Source organism: Serinus canaria, chromosome 19 (genome assembly GCF_022539315.1).
Source record: "Serinus canaria isolate serCan28SL12 chromosome 19, serCan2020, whole genome shotgun sequence".
In the NCBI taxonomy this organism is placed as follows: domain Eukaryota; kingdom Metazoa; phylum Chordata; class Aves; order Passeriformes; family Fringillidae; genus Serinus; species Serinus canaria.
Genome location: NC_066332.1, coordinates 2,419,736 through 2,440,096, shown reverse-complemented (window position 1 = coordinate 2,440,096; position 20,361 = coordinate 2,419,736). Strand labels below are relative to the sequence as shown.

The following is a 20,361-nucleotide window of genomic DNA, read 5'->3' as shown; positions in this document are numbered from 1 at the left end:
CTCCCTTATTGAAATGGTTGGTTAAAGTTCTGTGGAAATACTTGTGTCCTGAGAAGAGCTGGGGTGTGGAGGAGGATTAAATGTTCTTTTCAAGGAGAATTTAGCTATGATAGCACTAGTTAAGAGCAAACCAGTCAATTAACTATGTGAGGTGTGTATTAGAAATATGCAATTGCCTAAAGAGAAATTGCAAAGACCTAAACCCCCTTATTATTCCACGTGTTTTGAATTCTAAGTGGAGAAAAACATGCGGATGTGTGTAAGAGTTTAAAGTAAAAATAGATTTTGATACCTCTTACCTTTTATCCCTGCCTAATCCTGTTTTTTCAATACAAGTGCTTCTTAACTTTGCTAATGGAAGAGTGGCAAAGAACTCCCAGGCACTGAGCATGTACCTGCAGTTCAATGGCTTAATCATAAACATTTCATTCTACACTTCAGCATTTCATGTGCCTCATTCTGTCAGATGATCCTGAAAGTTGGCATCTTGAACTTGCAGATGAAATGTTTAAGCTCAAGTGCAGTTACACTGAACAGGCCCAGCTGTATGAATGCAGTTGAGACACTCACTGTGTTTTTCTTTTTCCCCACACTTGCTAAATTTGTAAGTAAGCAGCTACAGAAGCCTTGTAATAGCTTGGAAATAGCTTTAGTAGGAGTGAGCTTGGCTTCTTGGTTCTTGGTGTTAATTCTGCAGTCCTTAACCCAGTGAGGCTTGGGCAGCTCTCTTGGCTGGGATCAGTGTTTGAATTCCAGAAGCCATTCACTAATTCTTACGTTGTTCTACTGATTCATCAGTGCTGGCACAAGTTAAAAATGATGAGGTATTCATGTGACAATCTATTTCTGCTAAAGCAGTTATAAAATACTGTCTTAATTCTGAGGGTTATTTGTGTGTTTGGCTCATAGGAGACATGTAACAATTTTAAAAACAGTATTCTAAAATTGTACAGTGCTGTTCAAGTCACTGAAATTCTGCTCTGAAAGAAAGGGCAGCTTCACTTTGGAACAGTTTCGGTTCCAGACGTCTCTCGCAGGCTGTTTAACGGCCTAGAAGCAGGTTCTTATCTAGTGAAAGAGAACACCACAGACATATTTGAAAGATTAATGTGGAGTCTTTTCCCCTGTATTAATTCTGCAGGCACAAAAATCTCAAACCAAGAAATTCAGGTCAACAGGGGCAGGCCCCACCTGTGGGCCCCCAGCAGCCGGCGGCTCCGAAGCACAAGACAAATGAGAAGCAAGACAAAGGGGATAAGCCACAGAAACGCCCTTTGACTCCTTTTCATCATCGTGTATCTATCAGCGATGATGTTGCCATGGAGGCAGATTCAGCGAGTCAGAGGCTGGTGATGGCTGCACCAGACAGCCAAGTGAGGTTTGCCACCATCCGAAGTGCCGAGGGCGCGAAGCCCCCGCAGCTGCACGGGGCCGAGCTGCCCGGCTCGCCGCAGCCGCCGCCGCTCAGCCCCCACCCCTGCGACGGCGCCGACGAGGGGGTGCCCAAAGCCCCCTCCACGCCCCAGAGTCAACATTTCTACCAGATGCCAACGCCAGAGCCCTTGGTGCCCACGAAAGCGATGGAAGACAGGCTCGATGGCTTGTCCCAGCCTTTCCCGGCCGCCTTCCCCGAGGTCATAGAGCCCACCGTGTACGTGGGCACTGCCGTCAACCTGGAGGAGGACGAAGCTGACACCACTTGGAAGTATTATAAAGTTCCAAAGAAAAAGGATGTGGAGTTCTTACCGCCCCAGCTTCCAAATGATAAGTTGAGAGATGATCCAGTAATACCTGCTGGACAGGAAAATGTAACATCAGTTACAGAGTAAGTGGTGCTTGATCCTGGGGGAACAGCACGAGGAGTGAGGGAACAGGAAAGCCAAAGGCAGGAGTTTCTCTGTAGAAGGAGCAGAAATGCTGAGGGTGTGAGCCCAACTCTGGGTACAAGAAGTTAATCCTTGTGAAATGGGAGGACAAAGCACAGTTGGATCTGTAGCAAGACTTTCCAGCTTTTTCTCGTTTTAGTTCTGATTTAGCTGACAGCAATGATATTTATTTTTATACTATAAAATTAATCTGCAGCCAAATGATGCCTATTAGAGACTTAAGTTCCTTCCTTCCCCTCTCCTCTCTCAGAAAAAAGAAATAACTTTTGCACTTCAGTATTTGATTTCTTCATTATTTGAATATGGATGGTCTCAGCTGCAGAGATCCTGTTAAACTTTCTTCTCTCATTTCTGCTCCTGTCTTCACTTAGAAGAGCTGATGTTACAGGCCCCAGCTTGTAAAACATTCTGCTCTGCTGCTTATTTCCATTTGGATAAAAGAACTGGTCACTTTGGATACTGTTTGAAGTTTGAGTAAATTCTGGAGCTTAGGACCGCTGGAGGAAAGCAAACTCTGGTGGTTTTAGTGTTAAAACTTTGGGCTCTGCTTTACTGCAGAATGAACCAAGATGAATTTGCTTTACCAGTTAAACTCCCCAATGAAGATCACCACCACCAAATCCCCAAACCACAAGAACAAAAGCCCAGAACCAGAACCCTTGGGCTGTGTCCCTGTGCTGCTGGCTGAGCAGGGAATTGTCCCTGTCATCCCTGTTTCACAACACCTCCCTGTGAGGACACACTGCTGGAAAGGGACAGCCCTGGGAGCAGCAGGTGCTGACAGGGCTGTTAACAGCAGGCACAGCTTAGCAGGGCTGGGGTGTGCAGGAGAGGTGACAAACCTGGGCTCAGGGCTGGCATCGAGCAATTGAGCACTGCACCCTGAGCTGCCTCTATCCAGGCACTTCTGTCCATTATTTTGGGTCTAGATTTTCTTATTTAGGTAAAAGGAGATTCTTCCTGTGATCAGTATCAAATAGTTGAGAGCTTTGGGTTTCATTTTAGGAGCTGAGGTGCTGAATTTGGAAGAGCAGCTACTCACAAGACAGAAGCCTGGAGTTGGTTTTTGTCCCTTTGCTGGCAGTGGGAAGGCACTGGTGGCAGCACTGGAATGGCTGTGTGGGAAAGCTGGGAGAAGGAGTAAATGTGGTGTAGCTGTTGCTCTGTGCTCACACACAGCTCTGGGCATTCTTTGTGGTCACTGTTTAAGAGGCTCTTTCAAGATGTGCATGTATAGGATTTTTTTAGTGCTTTTTTTCTTTGCCTTGAATTCACTTCAGCCAGGTAGATGAGGAAAGATGTTTCCTTTTTTCTCTTCAAGACATGGTCTTTCCTAGTTTGATTTGACAACTTACCAAAAACAGTCTTTTCCCCCTGGGATATCTGGCTGTTAACTTCTCTTCCTCTCTGCTGGTCAAAAATACAGCAGAGATGTTGAATTCCCCATTCCTAGAAAGTTGTTTCCATCTCTTTTTCTGCCTTTTTATTTTTCCTTTCCTGATGGCAATTTTTGCTGGGTTCAGAAACTGGTTTATTGAGCATGGAAGAGCAGCATGGATGGATTTGGCATTGTTGTTGGCTGTGAGATGTTTTTTGAGACAGTTTGTTTCTAGGAAGTGTCTGACAAAGTCAAACATTTATAGTTGAGAGGAATGTGCAGGAGCTTCTCATCTTGTCTGAAGGAGCACCTTCCTCACCTGGTGCCTTCTGGATGTTGGGGTACAGAAAATGAAGCTGGTTCAGGGGCACATCTACAGCTCAGAATCAGAAGAGTTTTTTCCTTGCCAATGTCTTTTTTTTTCCTGGTGCAATGCCACATTTGTGAAACCAATACTCCTGAGAGAAAACCTTAATTTCTGTGTACTTACCAGCTCCAGCTTTTGGCTCAGAATGTTAACAAAAGAAAAATGCTGATAAAGGCAAATGTGGTTAGAATTTTCTGATTAGTAAATTAGTTACTGGTGTGCTGCAAGCTTCATTTGTATTGATCTGAGTGATAGAAGTGGCTCCTGAGCACAGTGGCATTTGTGTGCTTTACTTGGCATTACTGCTTGGGCTTTTTTGGGGAATGCAGTGAGTAATTCTTTAGCCTGGTGAGTTTCTTTTAGTGGATGTGGAGAGTTGAATCCATTTGTGCCTTATAACAAATGACAGCCATGACCTGGGATAAATTACTAATCTTTATGTGAATTGACAGTGCTTGAGGAGAGAGGGGCAGGATGAATCACACAGCTGGATCTGATGTGTGGAAGGAGGTGATATTAAATGAGTAATGATTTAGTCTTCATCCCCAAAAGTTTTCTGAAGCTGGGCTGTGAAGGAAGGAAGTGGAAAGATGAGGTTGTTCTTGTTAAGGCAGTATGATAGCAGGAATAATTCCAAGTTATAAATGCTAAATAAATGATTTTGTGATTTTTATTTTTCTTCTGTTCAGATTAATGGTGCAATGTAGGAAACCTTTGAAGGTTTCAGATGAACTGGTGCAACAGTATCAGAGTAAAAACCAATATTTAACAGCTGTAGCAACGGAAGCTGACCAGGAACCTGAAATTGATCCTTATGCCTTTGTGGATGGAGATGTGGAATTCCTATTTCCTGACAGTAAAAAGGACAGGCAGAACATTGAGAGGGAAGTGGGGAAGAAACACAAGGTGAGTAAAGGAGTGAGGCTACAAATCAGTGATGAGATTAAAACAAATTGCCTTAGGCATGGGATAGAATTTAAACCCTTCTTCATGTATTTAGAAGCAAATTAAAAAACAAATTCTATTCCAGCAGAAATGATCAATGAAATTAAGCAGCATGTCTCAAACAACACCTAAATTTTTTTTTTTGGCACACTGGTGGTGCCATTGCATCAGGGCTTGTGAGGAAAAAGCTGCTGGATCAGTCTGGCTCAGTGGCCTCCCTGTGGAAATAGGTGCTGGCAGGTGCCTGGGGAGAGAGGAGGAACACGGCCAGTGCTTTGTTCAGGAGTGGAAAGGTCTGGGGGTAGGTGAGGTGAGCCCTGACTCGTTCCCTGGCCAGTGAATTGCAATTTTTATTCTTTTTTTTTGTGCTTTAGTGCAGCTACACGAGACTTGTACTTAAAGCAAAAGGGCACCTACAGAAAAGGAGAAAATACAACTGCACTGGGGGCTTGTCTATGAAATAAATTTGCTTATTAGAATTAGTTATGTGTGGATGCATTCCTTTCAGGAACTGGTACAGTTAATGTATAGCATCTGATAGCAATGGTTTTTCCTTAAAAGATGTTGTAGCAAGAATCCACAATTTGCTTTGTAAATTTATCCCCAAGACAAGCCCTGTGTTGGCAGCCCAAGCTCTGCTCCCCCTGAGCCAGCAGCAGCCCCCAGCCTGCCCCTGCTGAGCTCACAGGGTAATGAGAACCTGATCCTTCTCCAGCGACAGAATCCTCACAGGGACATCAAATACCTCCCACCCCACCCATTAATTTAAGCAAACTTTCTCTCCTTTTTCAACAGGCTGAGGATGGGACATCCAGTGTTACAGTTCTATCCCACGAAGGGGAGGATGCAATGTCTCTGTTTAGTCCTTCTGTCAAGCAAGGTAAAGAGGCTTTTTATCCTCTCTGTCTTGTGTTATATTTATGGTGTCTTGAATAGTCAATAGATTCTAACAGGCTGCTAAGTTTTGTGGTTTAGGGTTTGTATTTCCCTTCAGTCTGCTTGGGACATTTCTTTGTTGCACTTTGCAAACAAATGTTGGCTATAAAATCTAAACTGGAAGGGCCCTCACCTCCGTGTAAGATGGACGAGATGAAGCAAGGCCATCTGCCCCCCTTGGTTTCCTTCCCCCCAGCTGTGGGCAGAGCTCTTCAGAGAAGTTTTTCCTGCAGAGGCAGTGGCAGAGTTGTGCTGTTGGTCTCTCCACAGATGCCCAGCGCTTGGCTGCCCACGCCCGCACGGCCTCCACCAGCCTGTTCCACGAGACAGACCTGGTGGTGTCCTACACTGACCTGGACAATCTCTTCAATTCTGATGAAGATGAACTCACAGTAAGTGATGGGCAAAAAGTCCTGGCAGGTGCCAGCTAAAAAACCAGCAAGGAACAACCCTTGTCCTTCTGTGGTTTGGGGCTTGATTTTTTTGGTGGTGTTTGTAGGAGAGGTTGCAAAACATTCACACCACCAAGAGCTGTGGCCCCTCAGTGGCAAACGGACTGCTCTGCTTGACTCATGCAGGCAGATTTTTGATGCAAACAACCTTTTGATCTTACTTCCTTACAATCCCCACAGTGTGTGCTGCCTGAACATACCTTTAGTCTGAGTTGTACAGATTCAGCAGGTCCTAGTGTGTTCTTTTCCTGTGGTCTGGGCTCTGGTTAACTGCTTCATGAAGGTAATATTGAAACAAAACAGCAACTTCTGAAAGAGAAAAGGCATTTAAACACTGGACATTCTGCCAAATAAGCTGCTTGTCTGCAGCAGCTATTATCTTGGAACAGTTTCTCTTGCAGTCTGATGGCTCTGAATCCATTATCTTTCTAGTTTCTATTTCAATACTGTTTGTAATCAGTTGTCTTTTCTGAACTGTACATTGCTCCATGTTTAATCCTAAATCCCCTTACCCAGACAAAATGCCCATCAGCTTTAATGGGAGCTGGAGCTGAGTAAGGGCTGAAGGGTCTCAACAGCCATCAGAGGTCATCAGTATGTAAAGGAAGTGTGTTTGCTCTTAAACATGAACACTTACATTCTGTAGACTGTTCTGAACTGTTTAAAGATGGTAAAAGATCTCTTCTTCTTTTAGTTTTGACAGCTTTTCTTTCCTGTATTTCTTGTTGCAGGATTTGTGTTTGTCTTTTCTGTTCCTGTGGTAGCACCAGTGATGTTAATATGGCTCTGGGAGTGTTGTGGTTTGTTCTGGTAGACTGTGGGCAGCCCTAATTTAGCTTCTCTTACTGTCTGCTAACAGGATGAGGGTTATTTTGTAACTGGTTTTTCACTTCAATAACATTGTGACCTGTTGGGAGAGGTTCTCTGGATTCCAAGAATTAAGAACAAGTGTAAGCCCAACCTTAGGCTTCTGAGCTATTTTAATTTTTCTAAATATTATACAGTGTCTCAGCTTTGTATGTGCAGGTGAGATTTCCTGTTAGCAGGAAACATGAACATGTGTTTATGTCTGAAATACTTCTTTCTTAGCCTGGATCTAAACGAACAGTGAACGGCACTGATGACAAATCCAACTGCAAAGAGGCAAAAACAGGAAATCTAGACCCACTGTCATGCATAAGTAAGATTTATTTGTGTTTTCTTTTTGCCTAAAGAGAATGCTAGCTGTAAACATTTGACTCTAATATGTTGTGGCCATTTGGAAATGTACCCTTCATTTGCCTTTGCAAAATTTTGAGACTCGGGAAAACACTTCATGAAGTTTTCATGCTCTAAAGTCTGCTTCTGATCTGAAATTAGGCACTGCAGATCTCCATAAAATGTATCCAACTCCCCCTTCACTGGAACAACATATTATGGGGTTTTCTCCAATGAACATGAACAATAAGGAGTATGGCAGCATGGACACTACGCTTGGAGGAACAGTGCTGGAAGGGAATAGCTCTACTGTGGGAGCTCAGTTCAGAATCGAAGTAGATGAGGGTTTCTGCAGCCCCAAACCTGCTGAAATCAAGGTAGGTGGTGCTGACAGCCCTGATCAATGCTTGTGCTGATTATTGACCAGTTCATTAATTAAATCTGAATAGGAATTGGGGGAGATGAAGTACAATTTGTAACTTGTCCTGCGTTATTTTGGGTGAGGTAATATTCTTTGTAGTAAGTATGTAGTCTTTTACCACTTAAGAGATAGTGATACCTGGGTGGGCATTAGTGAGCTGCAGAAATGCCCTTCAGTCACTGCAGTTCACTGAGGCTTGTTTTGGTGTATTGTGAATATTGTGTGTACACATCTCAGCTTTCTCTTGCAGCTGTGTCAGGATTTTGGGTTAAGGAACTGCTGCTTGAACTCGGTGCTTGTTTTTTGGAGAATCATTTAATTGCTGCAGTGATTTAATTTACACACTAATGCTTTCCCATGTCTGACTTCCAGGATTATTCTTATGTTTATAAACCTGAGAACTGTCAAGCTTTAGTGGGATGTTCCATGTTTGCACCACTGAAGACTCTTCCCAGCCAGTGTCTTCCTCCCATCAAACTGCCCGAGGAATGCATTTACCGCCAGAGCTGGACTGTGGGAAAGCTGGATCTGCTTCCTCCAGGCCCTGCCATGCCTTTCATCAAAGATGGGTACGACCCTGAGGGGGTTCAGCACAGTGATGTGCTCACTTTGCCACTCCTAAATATTTATTTTGTCAATCAGTAGTAGGAATATTTGTATATGCTCTGTGTTTATACAACTGACAAGAGCCTGTAAAAACGTCCTTCTGGCTAAACCTACTGCAGGAGGCTCTTCTCAAAGAGCTTCTTAACTGTACATACATTTTATTTGTAGTCTCCTTTAAAGGTTTCTTGGGGAAGCTTAATGGTGCAAGTCCAGGTTTAATAAGTAATGAAGATGGTAACAATCAAGATAAATGTAAACTTGGGACTTTGTTTTTGTGGTGGTGTAGTCAGTGCTGGAAGGGCTTAGTAGGTGGTGCTGCTGTTTCTTAAATTATTTTCTTAAGTAGCAGTAAACTCAGCTGTGCTGGGAGTAGGAAAACATTTCCTGTGCTGTGTGACTAGGCCTGGTCACAGCAGAACTGCAGGGGACATTTCTGTACCCTGCATTTGGTAGGGATGGTCTTGCTGCCAGCTCTTCTCAAGGAAAAGATTTCTTTCTTTTTCTCTTCTGCATTAGTAGCTGGTAAAAATGGATTAGGCAGCAAGGAGGTGTTATGTATTTCTTGATAAGATTATATGAATATTAAATCTTGGATTAAATACTGATGTTGCTTCTGTTCCTCATTAGCAATATGTTTCCAGGTCTCGTTAGCCTTACAAGTTTTTGGAGATACTCAGGTGCTTAGGAAAGTAAATGTTAAACCTTTCTAGGTGGTACTTTCCTCATGGATTCAGCTGAATCTGCTGTCAATAGACCTGGTCTATTTTCTTAGTGTGTGTCAACACAACATGTAAATAAAACATGAATGAAAAAGGTGTCCTTTAGACTCCATACAACCACAGAATTTATAATTTATTCTGACCACACTTGTTTCCTGGGAGCTTTGTGCAAAGGAAAAGACGAAAGGAGGCAGGGAGAGATTTTTTAATGGTGCTGTCAGTGGGAGTCCTGCAAAGTCATTTAGAACAAACGCTCTTGAAGTTCCTTAGGGAATGAAAATCTTACTGTGGATTATGAAAGACTAGCTTAAAAAAAGCAAATATTAATTAGGAAGGTCCTTCTTTAGAAATCTGAGTCTTAAACTTCAAACCCAGTATGATGTTGTGTACTTAAAGCCTTTCCTTCTCTTGCGGCCGCCGTCAGAGATGGGAGCGCCATGGACCAGGAGTACGGCCCTGCCTACACGCCCCAGACCCACACTCCGTTTGGGATGCCCCCGAGCAGCGCCCCTCCCAGCAACGGCGGCGCTGGGATCCTCCCCTCTCCCTCCACCCCTCGCTTCCCGACTCCCAGGACACCAAGGACTCCCCGCACGCCCCGCGGAGCCGGCGGGCCCGCGAGCGCCCAGGGCTCGGTCAAATACGAGAACTCGGATTTGTACTCGCCGGCTTCCACCCCCTCCACGTGCCGGCCGCTGAACTCGGTGGAGCCCGCGACGGTGCCTTCCATCCCCGAGGCACACAGCCTGTACGTCAACCTCATCCTCTCCGAGTCCGTCATGAACCTCTTCAAAGACTGCAACTTCGACAGCTGCTGCATTTGTGTTTGCAATATGAACATCAAAGGTGCTGACGTTGGAGTTTACATTCCTGATCCAACACAAGAGGCCCAGTATAGGTGTACCTGTGGTTTCAGTGCTGTTATGAATAGAAAATTTGGCAACAGTTCCGGGCTGTTTCTTGAAGATGAGTTGGATATTCTGGGGCGAAACACGGAGTGCGGCAAAGAAGCAGAAAAACGCTTCGAAGCTCTCAGAGCTACTTCCATTGAACACGGCAGTGGAGGGCTGAAAGAGCCCGAGAAACTGCCCGATGACTTGATACTGTTGCTGCAGGATCAATGCACCAACCTGTTCTCACCCTTTGGAGCAGCAGACCAAGACTCCATGGCCAAAGTTGGTGCTGTCAGCAACCTGGTACGTGTAGAAGAAAGGGATTGTTGCAATGACTGCTACTTAGCCTTGGAACATGGACGGCAGTTCATGGACAATATGTCAGGAGGGAAAGTTGATGAAGCACTTGTGAAAACTACTTGCTTGCACCACTGGTCAAAAAGAAATGGTAAATATTGAAAACAGTTTATTTTCTACTTGTCCACCTGTCTGGGGTTTTGTTTTTGAAGGGTCTTTTTTTGTGGTTTTCCCTTGTGGATTTTCAATGCTGTTTTTGCCACCTGTGTGCTCGTACAGACTTCTGGTTGATGGTGTTCAGAACAGCCAGCTCTTCCAGCTCCTGTGCTGATCACCAAGCAGAGGAAGGCCTTGGCTGCTCTCAGTTGTAAATTCCCAATATATATCTGAAGTGTAGCATGAGACCACTGTCAGTGTCCACAACACTTCACCGGGTTTATCCTTTAAAGAGCTTTTGGTGAGTGGCTCTCCAGAGGCTCTGGAATGATTGATGCCTGTAGGAAGGGTTTGAGTGGTGACCGTATTGTCAAGGCCACTCTGGCAGAATTAAACAACAGCTCTGATTCAGTTGCCTTCCCCCCTTCTTTAAAGAGGAGAGGGGGGCACTAGGTTAATGGTACATGTGGCAAAAAAAAGCATTATTATAGCCTTCACTGTGTGTTGAGTCTGTCAGAAATCCTTGGATTTTTCCTTCGAGGGCCTGACTAATGATGCAGTGTCTCCTGGAATACCTTCATTGTGTGTATTTGCTTACTGTTCTCTAATAGAATTTTCAAGTGGCAATTCTTAACAGGGTTAGGGTGAAAGATAAAGTTATGAATTACAGGTGGCTGCAGTTCATAGCTGTAAGTGAAGATGAGGAGGAATCCTGGGAGAACACAGCCAGGTTCCTGTGCCTTGCTGGGGATTAACTTGGAAAGCCCAGACTGCAAATAAATTGATGTTTTCAGGCACACAGGGGAAGACTCTGTGTTACTGTGACTGATGTTTGGGATAAAAAGATGTAAAGATACTTTAAAAGAAAGGACTTGGAAATAATAGCCATGCCAAATTTTGTGTCAGCTTTTCATTCTAAATCCTTGTACCTGAAATGGCCCAGTGGTGGCTCTGGATGAAATGGGCTGAGTCTGCTCGAGGCTTCCCTTGACTTCTCTGAAATGAGCACTGGGTGGCAGCCTGCAAATCCGCCTTTTTTGGGAGGGGCAATCCAGTAGTTTCGGGTTTCTACAACTTGTTTGGGGATTTTTGGGTTGTTTTTGTTTGTTTTGTTTTTATTTTAGGGTATTTTCCCTTAGTTGAACTTATAATGGGAAAAATTCTAGAGGACTAACCAAAATTAAGAAAAGAACCCATCTGTGTATTTTTGTCAGGGGAAGAGGGGGAACTGTAAATCTTCTTGTGCTCCACTTTATGTATCCCAGGCTCTGGGTGGCCTGCAGGTGTTTTTTAGAAGAGAGTGCTGGCAGTGGAGGTGGTTTGGGCTGCTGGCTGTTGTGCAGCTGCCCTGACCCCGTTTGTGTCCCCGCAGTGGTGGATGTGAGCATGCAGTGCTCCCAGGACATCCTGCGCATGCTGCTCTCGCTGCAGCCCGTGCTGCAGGACGCCATCCAGAAGAAGCGGACGGTGCGGTCCTGGGGCGTGCAGGGACCCCTCACCTGGCAGCAGTTCCACAAAATGGCTGGGAGAGGCTCCTACGGTAAGGGCTCCATGGAATCCTGCTCCCTGCAACTTCCTTCCCCTGCTCCATCCACACAAGCTCGGGGGCTGGTGCTGCTCAGCCTGTTGGAATTCTGAACAGCACTTGACCTTTCTTTAAACTAACGAGGGCTTATTAGACAGAGGAGAATTCTTTTCTTCAGAAAAGAGAAAATATTTATATTCCTTAAAACGGGCAATGAATTAAAGATGTGCATTTAAAATTTACAGCTTCAGTTGCACTGTTTGTGTACACCTGACACTTCACCCAGTGAGGGACTGAAATTGCAAAGATGGGTTTAGTGTTAAAAACAGAGTTAACTGCTCAGGTTTTATACTCAAAATTTTTCCATTCACCCCATTTTAATTACTCTAAACATAGGGAGTTAAAAATACTGAAAAATGCTTGAGACAGTGTGCTTTATTGCTCAGTACTGTCAGAACTGTGCTCAAGATCTAGGGTTACTCAGTGTCTTGTCTCTGATAAATGTTTGGAGTGGCCAACATGTGATGCATTTACAGATAGAAGGTGAATTTTGTGCACTCACGATTTAATGACTTCATTAGCATATGAGATTGATTTACCACTGTGCTACGAGTGACCTTTCACCAGCAGATCTTTTGTAGCTATATTTAGAACATGGCAATTATACATTTACATGTTCTTAAGTTTGTTTCCTTCTCTGGCCCTTTACCCATTTGCTTAGAATATTTACATTTTTTCCCTTGTCTTTGGTCCCTGATTGCTTTGGCTCTGTGGGAAAAGGCTTCCTGGACAGTGCAGAACTGTTCCTGATTGCCTGTGTGCTGATGGAAATATAAAACACTGTGGAACTTCTTCCTGAGGCCCTGAGATATTTCAAATAAAACCAGTCAGCTGATGGGTTTTTTGCAGAGGGTTGGATCCTGTACTTTGGATCTGTAAAATGACAACTATTCCACTGATAGCCAATGCTCCTTCCTGTGAGATGCTGGGAACACCAGAGGCCGTTCTATTCATGTTTCCTTGAAGTTAATTTTAAGCTTTCTGCTTAAAAACATGCCTTGCTTTTCCAGGAACCGATGAGTCCCCAGAACCACTGCCAATCCCAACATTTTTGTTGGGATACGATTACGATTTCCTGGTGCTGTCTCCGTTTGCATTGCCCTACTGGGAGAGGCTGATGCTGGAGCCCTACGGGTCTCAGCGAGACGTTGCTTACGTCGTGGTGTGCCCGGAGAACGAGGCTCTGCTCAACGGAGCCAAAAGCTTCTTTAGGGATCTGACTGCAATATACGAGGTACAGGATTTGTGGCAGTTTGCAGTGAAATGGATTTGGGAAAGGCTGTTTCTAATACGTGCTCATAAGGTCTTATCAGGCTTGTCGGGGCTGATAGCGACGCCCGCTCAGAATGCTATCTGGGAAAGCTGCTCGGAGGGATTTTAGGAATGGGCACTTGGAAGATAAGGGCTGTTCTGCTGCTCCCCGTTCCTTCCCGTATTCGCCGTTCCCATCCGATAAACGCCACCCGGTGGCAAAGCTCTGCATTGCCACGTTCATAGTGTTACCTCCATGTAATTAATTAATTTATTACATGCTTGGATTGAATGAAGATTAGAGTCGGTTATTATCAACCTGCTTTTCTTGCATTTAGGAAAACGCTGACAGTAACCCATAAAATCAACATTCAACATTTCCTATGATGGAATTCTAGAGTTAAATTGTTAGGTTAGAATATTGTAAATAAACTGAGAGTTCTCTGCCTTTCTATGATATATCATTTCTGGGGTATTTAGCAGCTTTTAAGGGTTTTTTTCCCTACCTTCTTTGCAGTCCTGCAGGCTTGGTCAGCACAGACCTATCTGTAAGTTACTACCTGATGGGATTATGAGGGTTGGCCCTACAGCCTCCAAGAAGCTGTCAGAGAAGTTGGTCACAGAGTGGTTCTCACAGACAGCCAATGCCAACAATGATGCGTTCTCCAAACTCAAACTCTACGCTCAAGTTTGCAGATATGAGCTGGGTATGACCTTTTTTTAATGTTCCTTATTTCATACAATTGTCACTTACTCCTTTGCAATAGAGAAGAAGGAATCATGGCTTATTGCTGTATTGATTAAGGCAGTTTTCTGGTTTTAAACTGTATTTGAATATGCTAAAATGGCCTCTTACCATCCAGCAGTGCCTTTAGGGAATGGCAGTGGGGCTGCCTGACAGGGACTTCAGTCGTCTTCTTGTACTGGTGACTTGGATTCTGTAGCAGTGATTTCCAGCAATTCAACACATCTGGAAAAAAGTTATATTAAAAACAGATTTCTTGATATTTCTGAAAGGCTCTTATGAAAATATTAGACTTTGAAAATTTAATACAGGTATTTTAATTTGAGAAGTAAAATGTATGCTTGAGGTTTGCTCTGTTTTGTTACAACTGTAGACTTCCATAGGTAACATAAGCATCAAAACAGCTGCATTATAAAATTTATGCTTTTTTTCCCCCCTGGTTTTAGGTCCTTATCTTGCTTCTCAGCCTTTGGACAATTCTCTGCTTTCCCAAACCAACCTGGTCCCTCCCTCCAGCCAGGCAGCCTCTGCTCTGCCCCCAGTGACAGCCCCTGCTGCCAATCCCAACACTCCGTCGTCGGCTCCCGCAGCTCCCACCAGCAGCACCATCACAGTGACCTCCAGCAGTGCCATGTCCTCTGCAGCCACTACAGCCAACTCCACCCTGACCACCACTGCCCCATCCTCCTCCTCTGCCAGCCTGGGCAGTGGCATTCCAACGAGCAAGCCTTCCTCATTCCCACCTTTCAGCAATATGAACAATACCACTCCTGCCTCCCTGCCCGCCCAGGCTGCGCCAGTCCCAAACGGGCAAAGTGGGGGGCAGCAGCAACAGCCAACACTGCAAACAGCAGGGATGTCTGGAGACACGGCTGCAGCGCCTGCACAGCCCCATCCAGAGGTTTCTGAAAGGTAGGGAACTGCAGTCACACCTTCAGCTGAAAATGAGTTCAACTAACGAGAACTTTTACCCCTTCAATAAAACCCCTGTATTTATTTTCACCAAGCTGATTTGAGGGAGATTGAGAGTTCAGTTGTGGTGGAGCTGAACCTTTTGGTTCCAGTTGTAGCTGCAGTTCTAATTACATCTCAGTGTCTGCTCTGGTACAAAAATAAACTTCCTTTTTTTCTTCTCTCTCTAAAGACAGGAAATTCACTAAACTACTCACTTCAATATTTTAAAGGGCTGGGGAAGGAGGGGGAGATAGATAATTGGCACCATCTTAGAGTTCTATTTTCTGTAATCAAAGTTAGAGTGGTGAAGACAGCTCTTACTGTAGATATTCTTGTTCCCCAGTTAAGCAATAGTTGAGCTGTTGAGCTGCTGTAATAAAGAAGGCTAAAGGAAAGAAAAGGGATTCAGAGTTACTGATAAGCTCCTATACAAAAATGACATAAAAAGACTGTTTCTTACACCACAGTTGACTCAAAGATCTTTCAGATTAATAATTGACAGTTTGATCTAGTTTTGAAGTAAAATCTAATCTTTACAAAACTCAGCTGTTTGTAACTGGTTTCAAAATTTCATTTCCAGCACTATGGATCGTGATAAAGTCGGAGTCCCCACAGATGGAGATTCACATGCTATCACCTATCCACCTGCAATTGTAGTTTACATAATTGATCCTTTCACATATGAAAAAAAGGATGAGAACAGCAGCTCATCCAGTTTGTGGACACTTGGACTTCTGCGCTGCTTTCTGGAGATGGTTCAGGTTCTTCCTCCCCACATCAAGAACATCATTTCTGTGCAGGTGAGCCAACAGAAACAAACAGGATATCCTTAGCTTTGGCTGTCTTTGGGGGCAGCAACACCCTCAAGGTGAATTCACAGACATTACTTACAGTTCTCCAACTGTTAAATCATTAGGTTATAGCTTTTAGAGCAGTTTGGGTGCTATTAACTGAATCCTGTTGTACATTCCAAACTCATCAGTTTTATCTCTGAGGAAATGTAGTGCCCACTCCAGTGATGAGTGAAGTATGGGAAAGCTGCTGGTCCTGTACTGGAATCTGCAGCCTGGCCTCGCTGGGCTGTAGGCAGAGCTCCTTCCAGCTGCAGGACCATTTAACACAGGGCAGGAGGAATCATGAAGATTTTTGGAGGAATCATTAAGTTTCTCTTCTAAACAAATTATTTTTTCCTCTGAAGAAAATTTCAATGGGGATAATTTCTTGAAGTCCCACAGGGTTTTGGAAGAATTGGAAGAAATTTGACTGCAAAGTAAAATTCAAAAAGCAATGTACCAACTACTGTGTCAGAAGCCATCTGATCTACTGATAAAATAATGATTTATTTCTTTTCTCCTCTCCTCTGTTCCAGATTGTCCCATGTCAGTACCTGCTGCAGCCTGTGAAACACGAGGACCGGCAGATTTACACTCAGCATTTAAAATCTTTGGCATTTTCAGCTTTCACTCAGTGTCGGAGACCTCTCCCAACTTCCACCAACGTGAAAACCTTAACTGGCTTTGGCCCAGGGTTAGCCATGGAAACTGCTCTTAGGAGCCCTGATGTGAGTATTGTTAATGAGATTTTGGAATTATCCAGATCAGAGGAAGGTCCCTGCTTATCAACCAACCATGTTTTATATTGGGAATAATGGTATCCCAAAGTTCATTGTTTGTTCTGTCATCCTTCTAGAGACCTGAGTGTATTCGACTCTACACCCCTCCTTTTATACTGGCTCCAGTGAAGGACAAGCAAACAGAGCTGGGAGAAACCTTTGGAGAAGCTGGCCAGAAGTATAATGTGCTTTTTGTGGGCTACTGTTTGTCTCATGATCAGAGGTGGCTGCTTGCATCCTGTACAGACCTCTATGGAGAGCAGTTAGAAACTTGCATAATTAATATTGATGTACCAAACAGGTAAGAACCAAACTTTAATTCATTTTTAGCAAGTGTATTTTCTTTCATTCCCCTGAAGAATTACATTGGGTTTGGTGCTGTAAGAATAACTGACTTTTGTAGACTTGCTGTGTTGCAAAAGTGGCTAAAGCAGATGAATATTTTCTCTATTATGTGGATATTATTTTGAGTTAAATTTCTAGAAAAGCATAATTTAGTTTCATGTGTTCTTGAGTGTTACTCTGTGTGTGTTCATACTTCCCCATCTCACTGGCTGTTAATGTCAGTTTTAGAATGTGATTAATTTAAAAATTCCAAACCCCCTGAAGCTGCAGCTGATGGACTGCAATACCAACTCTTGGCTTGGGTGAATGTTCAGGTTAATACAAAAATGTTCTGAACATGGCATTAAAAACTTGTTGCAGTTTTAACTTTGTTTTCCCTTCTTTCTTTCTTCTAGAGCTCGCAGGAAAAAGGGTTCTGCCCGCAGACTTGGTCTCCAGAAACTCTGGGAATGGTGCCTGGGACTTGTGCAGATGAGCTCTTTGCCATGGAGAGTTGTCATAGGCCGCTTGGGAAGAATAGGACATGGGGAATTAAAAGGTATCAGCAGCATTTTTTTTAGAGTCTAAAGTTTGATTTAAAGCTTTAATTTTTCAGTAATATCAAATGTGTCCATCCCTGTTTCTGGAAGAGAACCTCACTAGTGAGATTTCCTCCCTCAGACTGGAGCTGTTTGCTGAGCCGCCGGAACCTGCAGTCCCTGAGCAAGAGGCTGAAGGACATGTGCAGGATGTGTGGGATCTCTGCTGCAGACTCCCCCAGCATTCTCAGTGCTTGCTTGGTGGCCATGGAACCCCAGGGATCCTTCATTATTATGCCAGGTATTTGGGAAGCTGTCTCTATTTTTGGCACGAGAACTATCAGTTCAGGCTTTGTTAAACTGAGGAAGTGTTTGGTTTCTCTCCCAAAGATTCCGTGTCCACGGGCTCTGTGTTCGGGCGCAGCACCACTCTGAACATGCAAACGTCTCAGCTGAACACGCCCCAGGACACGTCCTGCACTCACATCCTGGTGTTCCCCACCTCTGCCTCCGTGCAGGTGGCATCATCCACCTACACCACTGAGAACCTGGATCTGGCCTTTAACACGAACAATGGTTTGTACTTGCATTTGTTCTTGCCTTCTAAAGATCCCCTCATCACTCTCCCTATCAGAAGAAAAAACTGTTCATTCTAAGGAACCAATTCTATGGAAAATCCCTTTCTTTCTGAATGTATTGTCATATCCTGCACATTGTGAAATTGTAGGAATTCACTGGTCTTGTTTTTTTTGTTTTCAAGATGGAGCAGATGGAATGGGAATCTTTGACTTGTTAGACACTGGAGATGATCTTGATCCTGATATTATAAATATTCTTCCTGCATCTCCTGGTGGATCCCCTGTGCATTCTCCAGGGTCCCACTACCCCCACGGAGGTGATATGGGCAAGGTAACTACTGGAGTAAATACAGTTTTGTGTGTGTGTGTTTTGGTTGTCTTTTCTCTATCTGTTAATTTACTTTTGTGGAATGAATGGTTTTGATTACCTGGATATTGGATTGTCTTGTCATGCTTGGATATTTCCAAATGCTTTGTGTTTCAGAAGCGACAGATAATTTCTATTAAATTTGTGCTCTCCTAATCTGAACCCATTGCCTGTTGTGTTCCAGGGTCAAGGCACAGATCGATTGCTTTCCACAGAATCTCACGATGAAGTAACCAATATACTGCAGCAGCCACTGGCCCTCGGTTATTTTGTGTCAACTGCCAAAGCAGGTCCATTGCCTGACTGGTTTTGGTCAGCGTGTCCTCAAGCACAAAATCAGTGTCCCTTGTTTCTTAAGGTACTGTCCTGGCAGAGACCTTTGCAGCCTGAGGGGTCTGGGGGTGAAAACTGTTCTGGTTAAAGTCAGTGCATGTCTCTGGGGACAGCTCTGCCTTTGCTTCAGGAGAGGCCAGGTGTATTCAGTTTTGGAGAGCTGGCTGTTTGGAAGGTTCTGCCTTGCTCATGGTTTCTTCCTGGTAGTCTGGACTCTTTTTTTCCCCCTGGCTTTATGCTCCAGGATTTTGTAAGAACAGGTGGAGTTCCTGGACAGAGCTCTGGCTGAGGCTGCACTCCTGTGGGGACTGCTGGTAGAGAGGGAGGTACATAAGTGCAGTAAAATAACTCAGTTGCCCTGGGTAAAATAAGGAATAAATGAATCTTTCTGGATTGCACAAAGCATAAAAGCTGGTTTGTGTTAGCTTTGCATTGTATCATCTGTCTGGGTGTTGTCTGAGCCCCTTATCTCCTTATGGCACAATCAAGACACACTTGGCACATTTAAGGCCCTACATTGGGATACAGAGAAACTTTCTCTATGAACAAATCAGCATCTCTAATACTGTGCTTTGTTTTCTAATGATCCAGATAGATCTTCTGCAGCCTTGCTTGTGTCTGGATTAGCAGTTCCTCTTGGCCTAAGCTCAGCTGTGGCTTTGGTATAGGATATTATTTTGAAGAGAGGATTTATTAGTTACGCTCAGCAGCTCTAGATATGAAATATAAATAGACCAGGCCTATAGAAAGCAGCTGAACTTCCAACTCTGTATGTTATTAAACATCTTGGGCCACTTGAGTTGAGTTTTTAATAATCACTTAATGTAGAAAAGGGATTAAAAAACTCCCATAAATACATTTCACTACTAGCACTGTGCTTTTAGCAGAGATCTGTGTGAGAGAATAGAAATATTCTGAGAATTCCTGAACTTGTTGATGGCTTGAGGATAAGATTTGTTTTGGCTTGTGTGTCAGAGAAGGTGCCTGCAAGCTACAACAATATGGGGAAAGGAAATATGGTGTAGTTGATCAGGCAGTAACTTCTGGCTTCCTTCTTCCTTCCTCAGGCCTCTTTGCACCTCCACGTGCCTTCAGTGCAATCAGACGAGCTACTCCACAGTAAACACTCCCATCCACTTGATTCTAATCAAACTTCTGATGTGCTCAGGTATTTATCATTGAACACTTGCAAAAATATTGTGCATTTAATTTTTAATGCTGCTGCAGTGAAGCTGCATGTTTGCTTTTCCTGCTGTTAATTTTTTTTCCTTTGTGCAGCTGATATCCTTAGTGCAGATAAATTGCTGTGCTTTAGGTGATTGTCACAGAACAGTGGAATAAAAACCAAACATCTCTAAGCCCTTCTTTAACTAAGCAGTCTTTGAAAATGTTTGAAAAACAACAAATTCCTCAAACTAGAAGAGAGTTTGAGCCTAGCAGAAAAGACAGAAATAGTTAAGCCAGAATATTGCACAGCAATCTTGTGGAAAATGTGAAGTGCTGAAGGACAGGAGCCCAGACCCATGTAAACATGGGATGCTCATTGAGAAAATGAGCAGATAATTTTTCAGATTATTTTTCCTTTTCTGTTTTTTTTACAAGTGAACCTCTTGGTATGAATTAAGAATAGGCAATTACAATGACACTTTTCCACCAAAAGCAACTTTAGCTCTGAACTGCTGTAATAATTTGGAAGACATGTTATTTCTGAATGTTGGCAAACCTATTTTATGTTTCTGATGCCAAAGAAGCTGGATTATAGTAAATGAGGGCTGTAAAATCCTGGTGAGAAAATGTGCTGGCCTGACAGAAGGCTGTTT

The 20,361-nt window shown here is 43.7% G+C and overlaps 1 protein-coding gene across 1 annotated transcript in view; it reads left to right on the top strand.

Moving 5' to 3' along the window:
• MED13 (mediator complex subunit 13) overlaps window positions 1–20,361 on the top strand; it is a 54,789-nt gene that overhangs the window by 30,147 nt on the left and 4,281 nt on the right. The window contains exons 9-29 of the mRNA XM_009094817.4: window positions 1,142–1,825; window positions 4,321–4,537; window positions 5,372–5,456; window positions 5,783–5,904; window positions 7,054–7,144; window positions 7,324–7,538; window positions 7,955–8,151; window positions 9,332–10,248; window positions 11,626–11,793; window positions 12,849–13,072; window positions 13,607–13,796; window positions 14,281–14,746; window positions 15,369–15,588; window positions 16,158–16,349; window positions 16,478–16,701; window positions 17,141–17,283; window positions 17,406–17,564; window positions 17,654–17,839; window positions 18,024–18,172; window positions 18,393–18,566; window positions 19,609–19,709. Coding sequence (XP_009093065.1) covers window positions 1,142–1,825; window positions 4,321–4,537; window positions 5,372–5,456; window positions 5,783–5,904; window positions 7,054–7,144; window positions 7,324–7,538; window positions 7,955–8,151; window positions 9,332–10,248; window positions 11,626–11,793; window positions 12,849–13,072; window positions 13,607–13,796; window positions 14,281–14,746; window positions 15,369–15,588; window positions 16,158–16,349; window positions 16,478–16,701; window positions 17,141–17,283; window positions 17,406–17,564; window positions 17,654–17,839; window positions 18,024–18,172; window positions 18,393–18,566; window positions 19,609–19,709 — 5,124 coding nt within the window. The remainder of the gene's footprint in view (window positions 1–1,141; window positions 1,826–4,320; window positions 4,538–5,371; window positions 5,457–5,782; window positions 5,905–7,053; window positions 7,145–7,323; window positions 7,539–7,954; window positions 8,152–9,331; window positions 10,249–11,625; window positions 11,794–12,848; window positions 13,073–13,606; window positions 13,797–14,280; window positions 14,747–15,368; window positions 15,589–16,157; window positions 16,350–16,477; window positions 16,702–17,140; window positions 17,284–17,405; window positions 17,565–17,653; window positions 17,840–18,023; window positions 18,173–18,392; window positions 18,567–19,608; window positions 19,710–20,361) is intronic.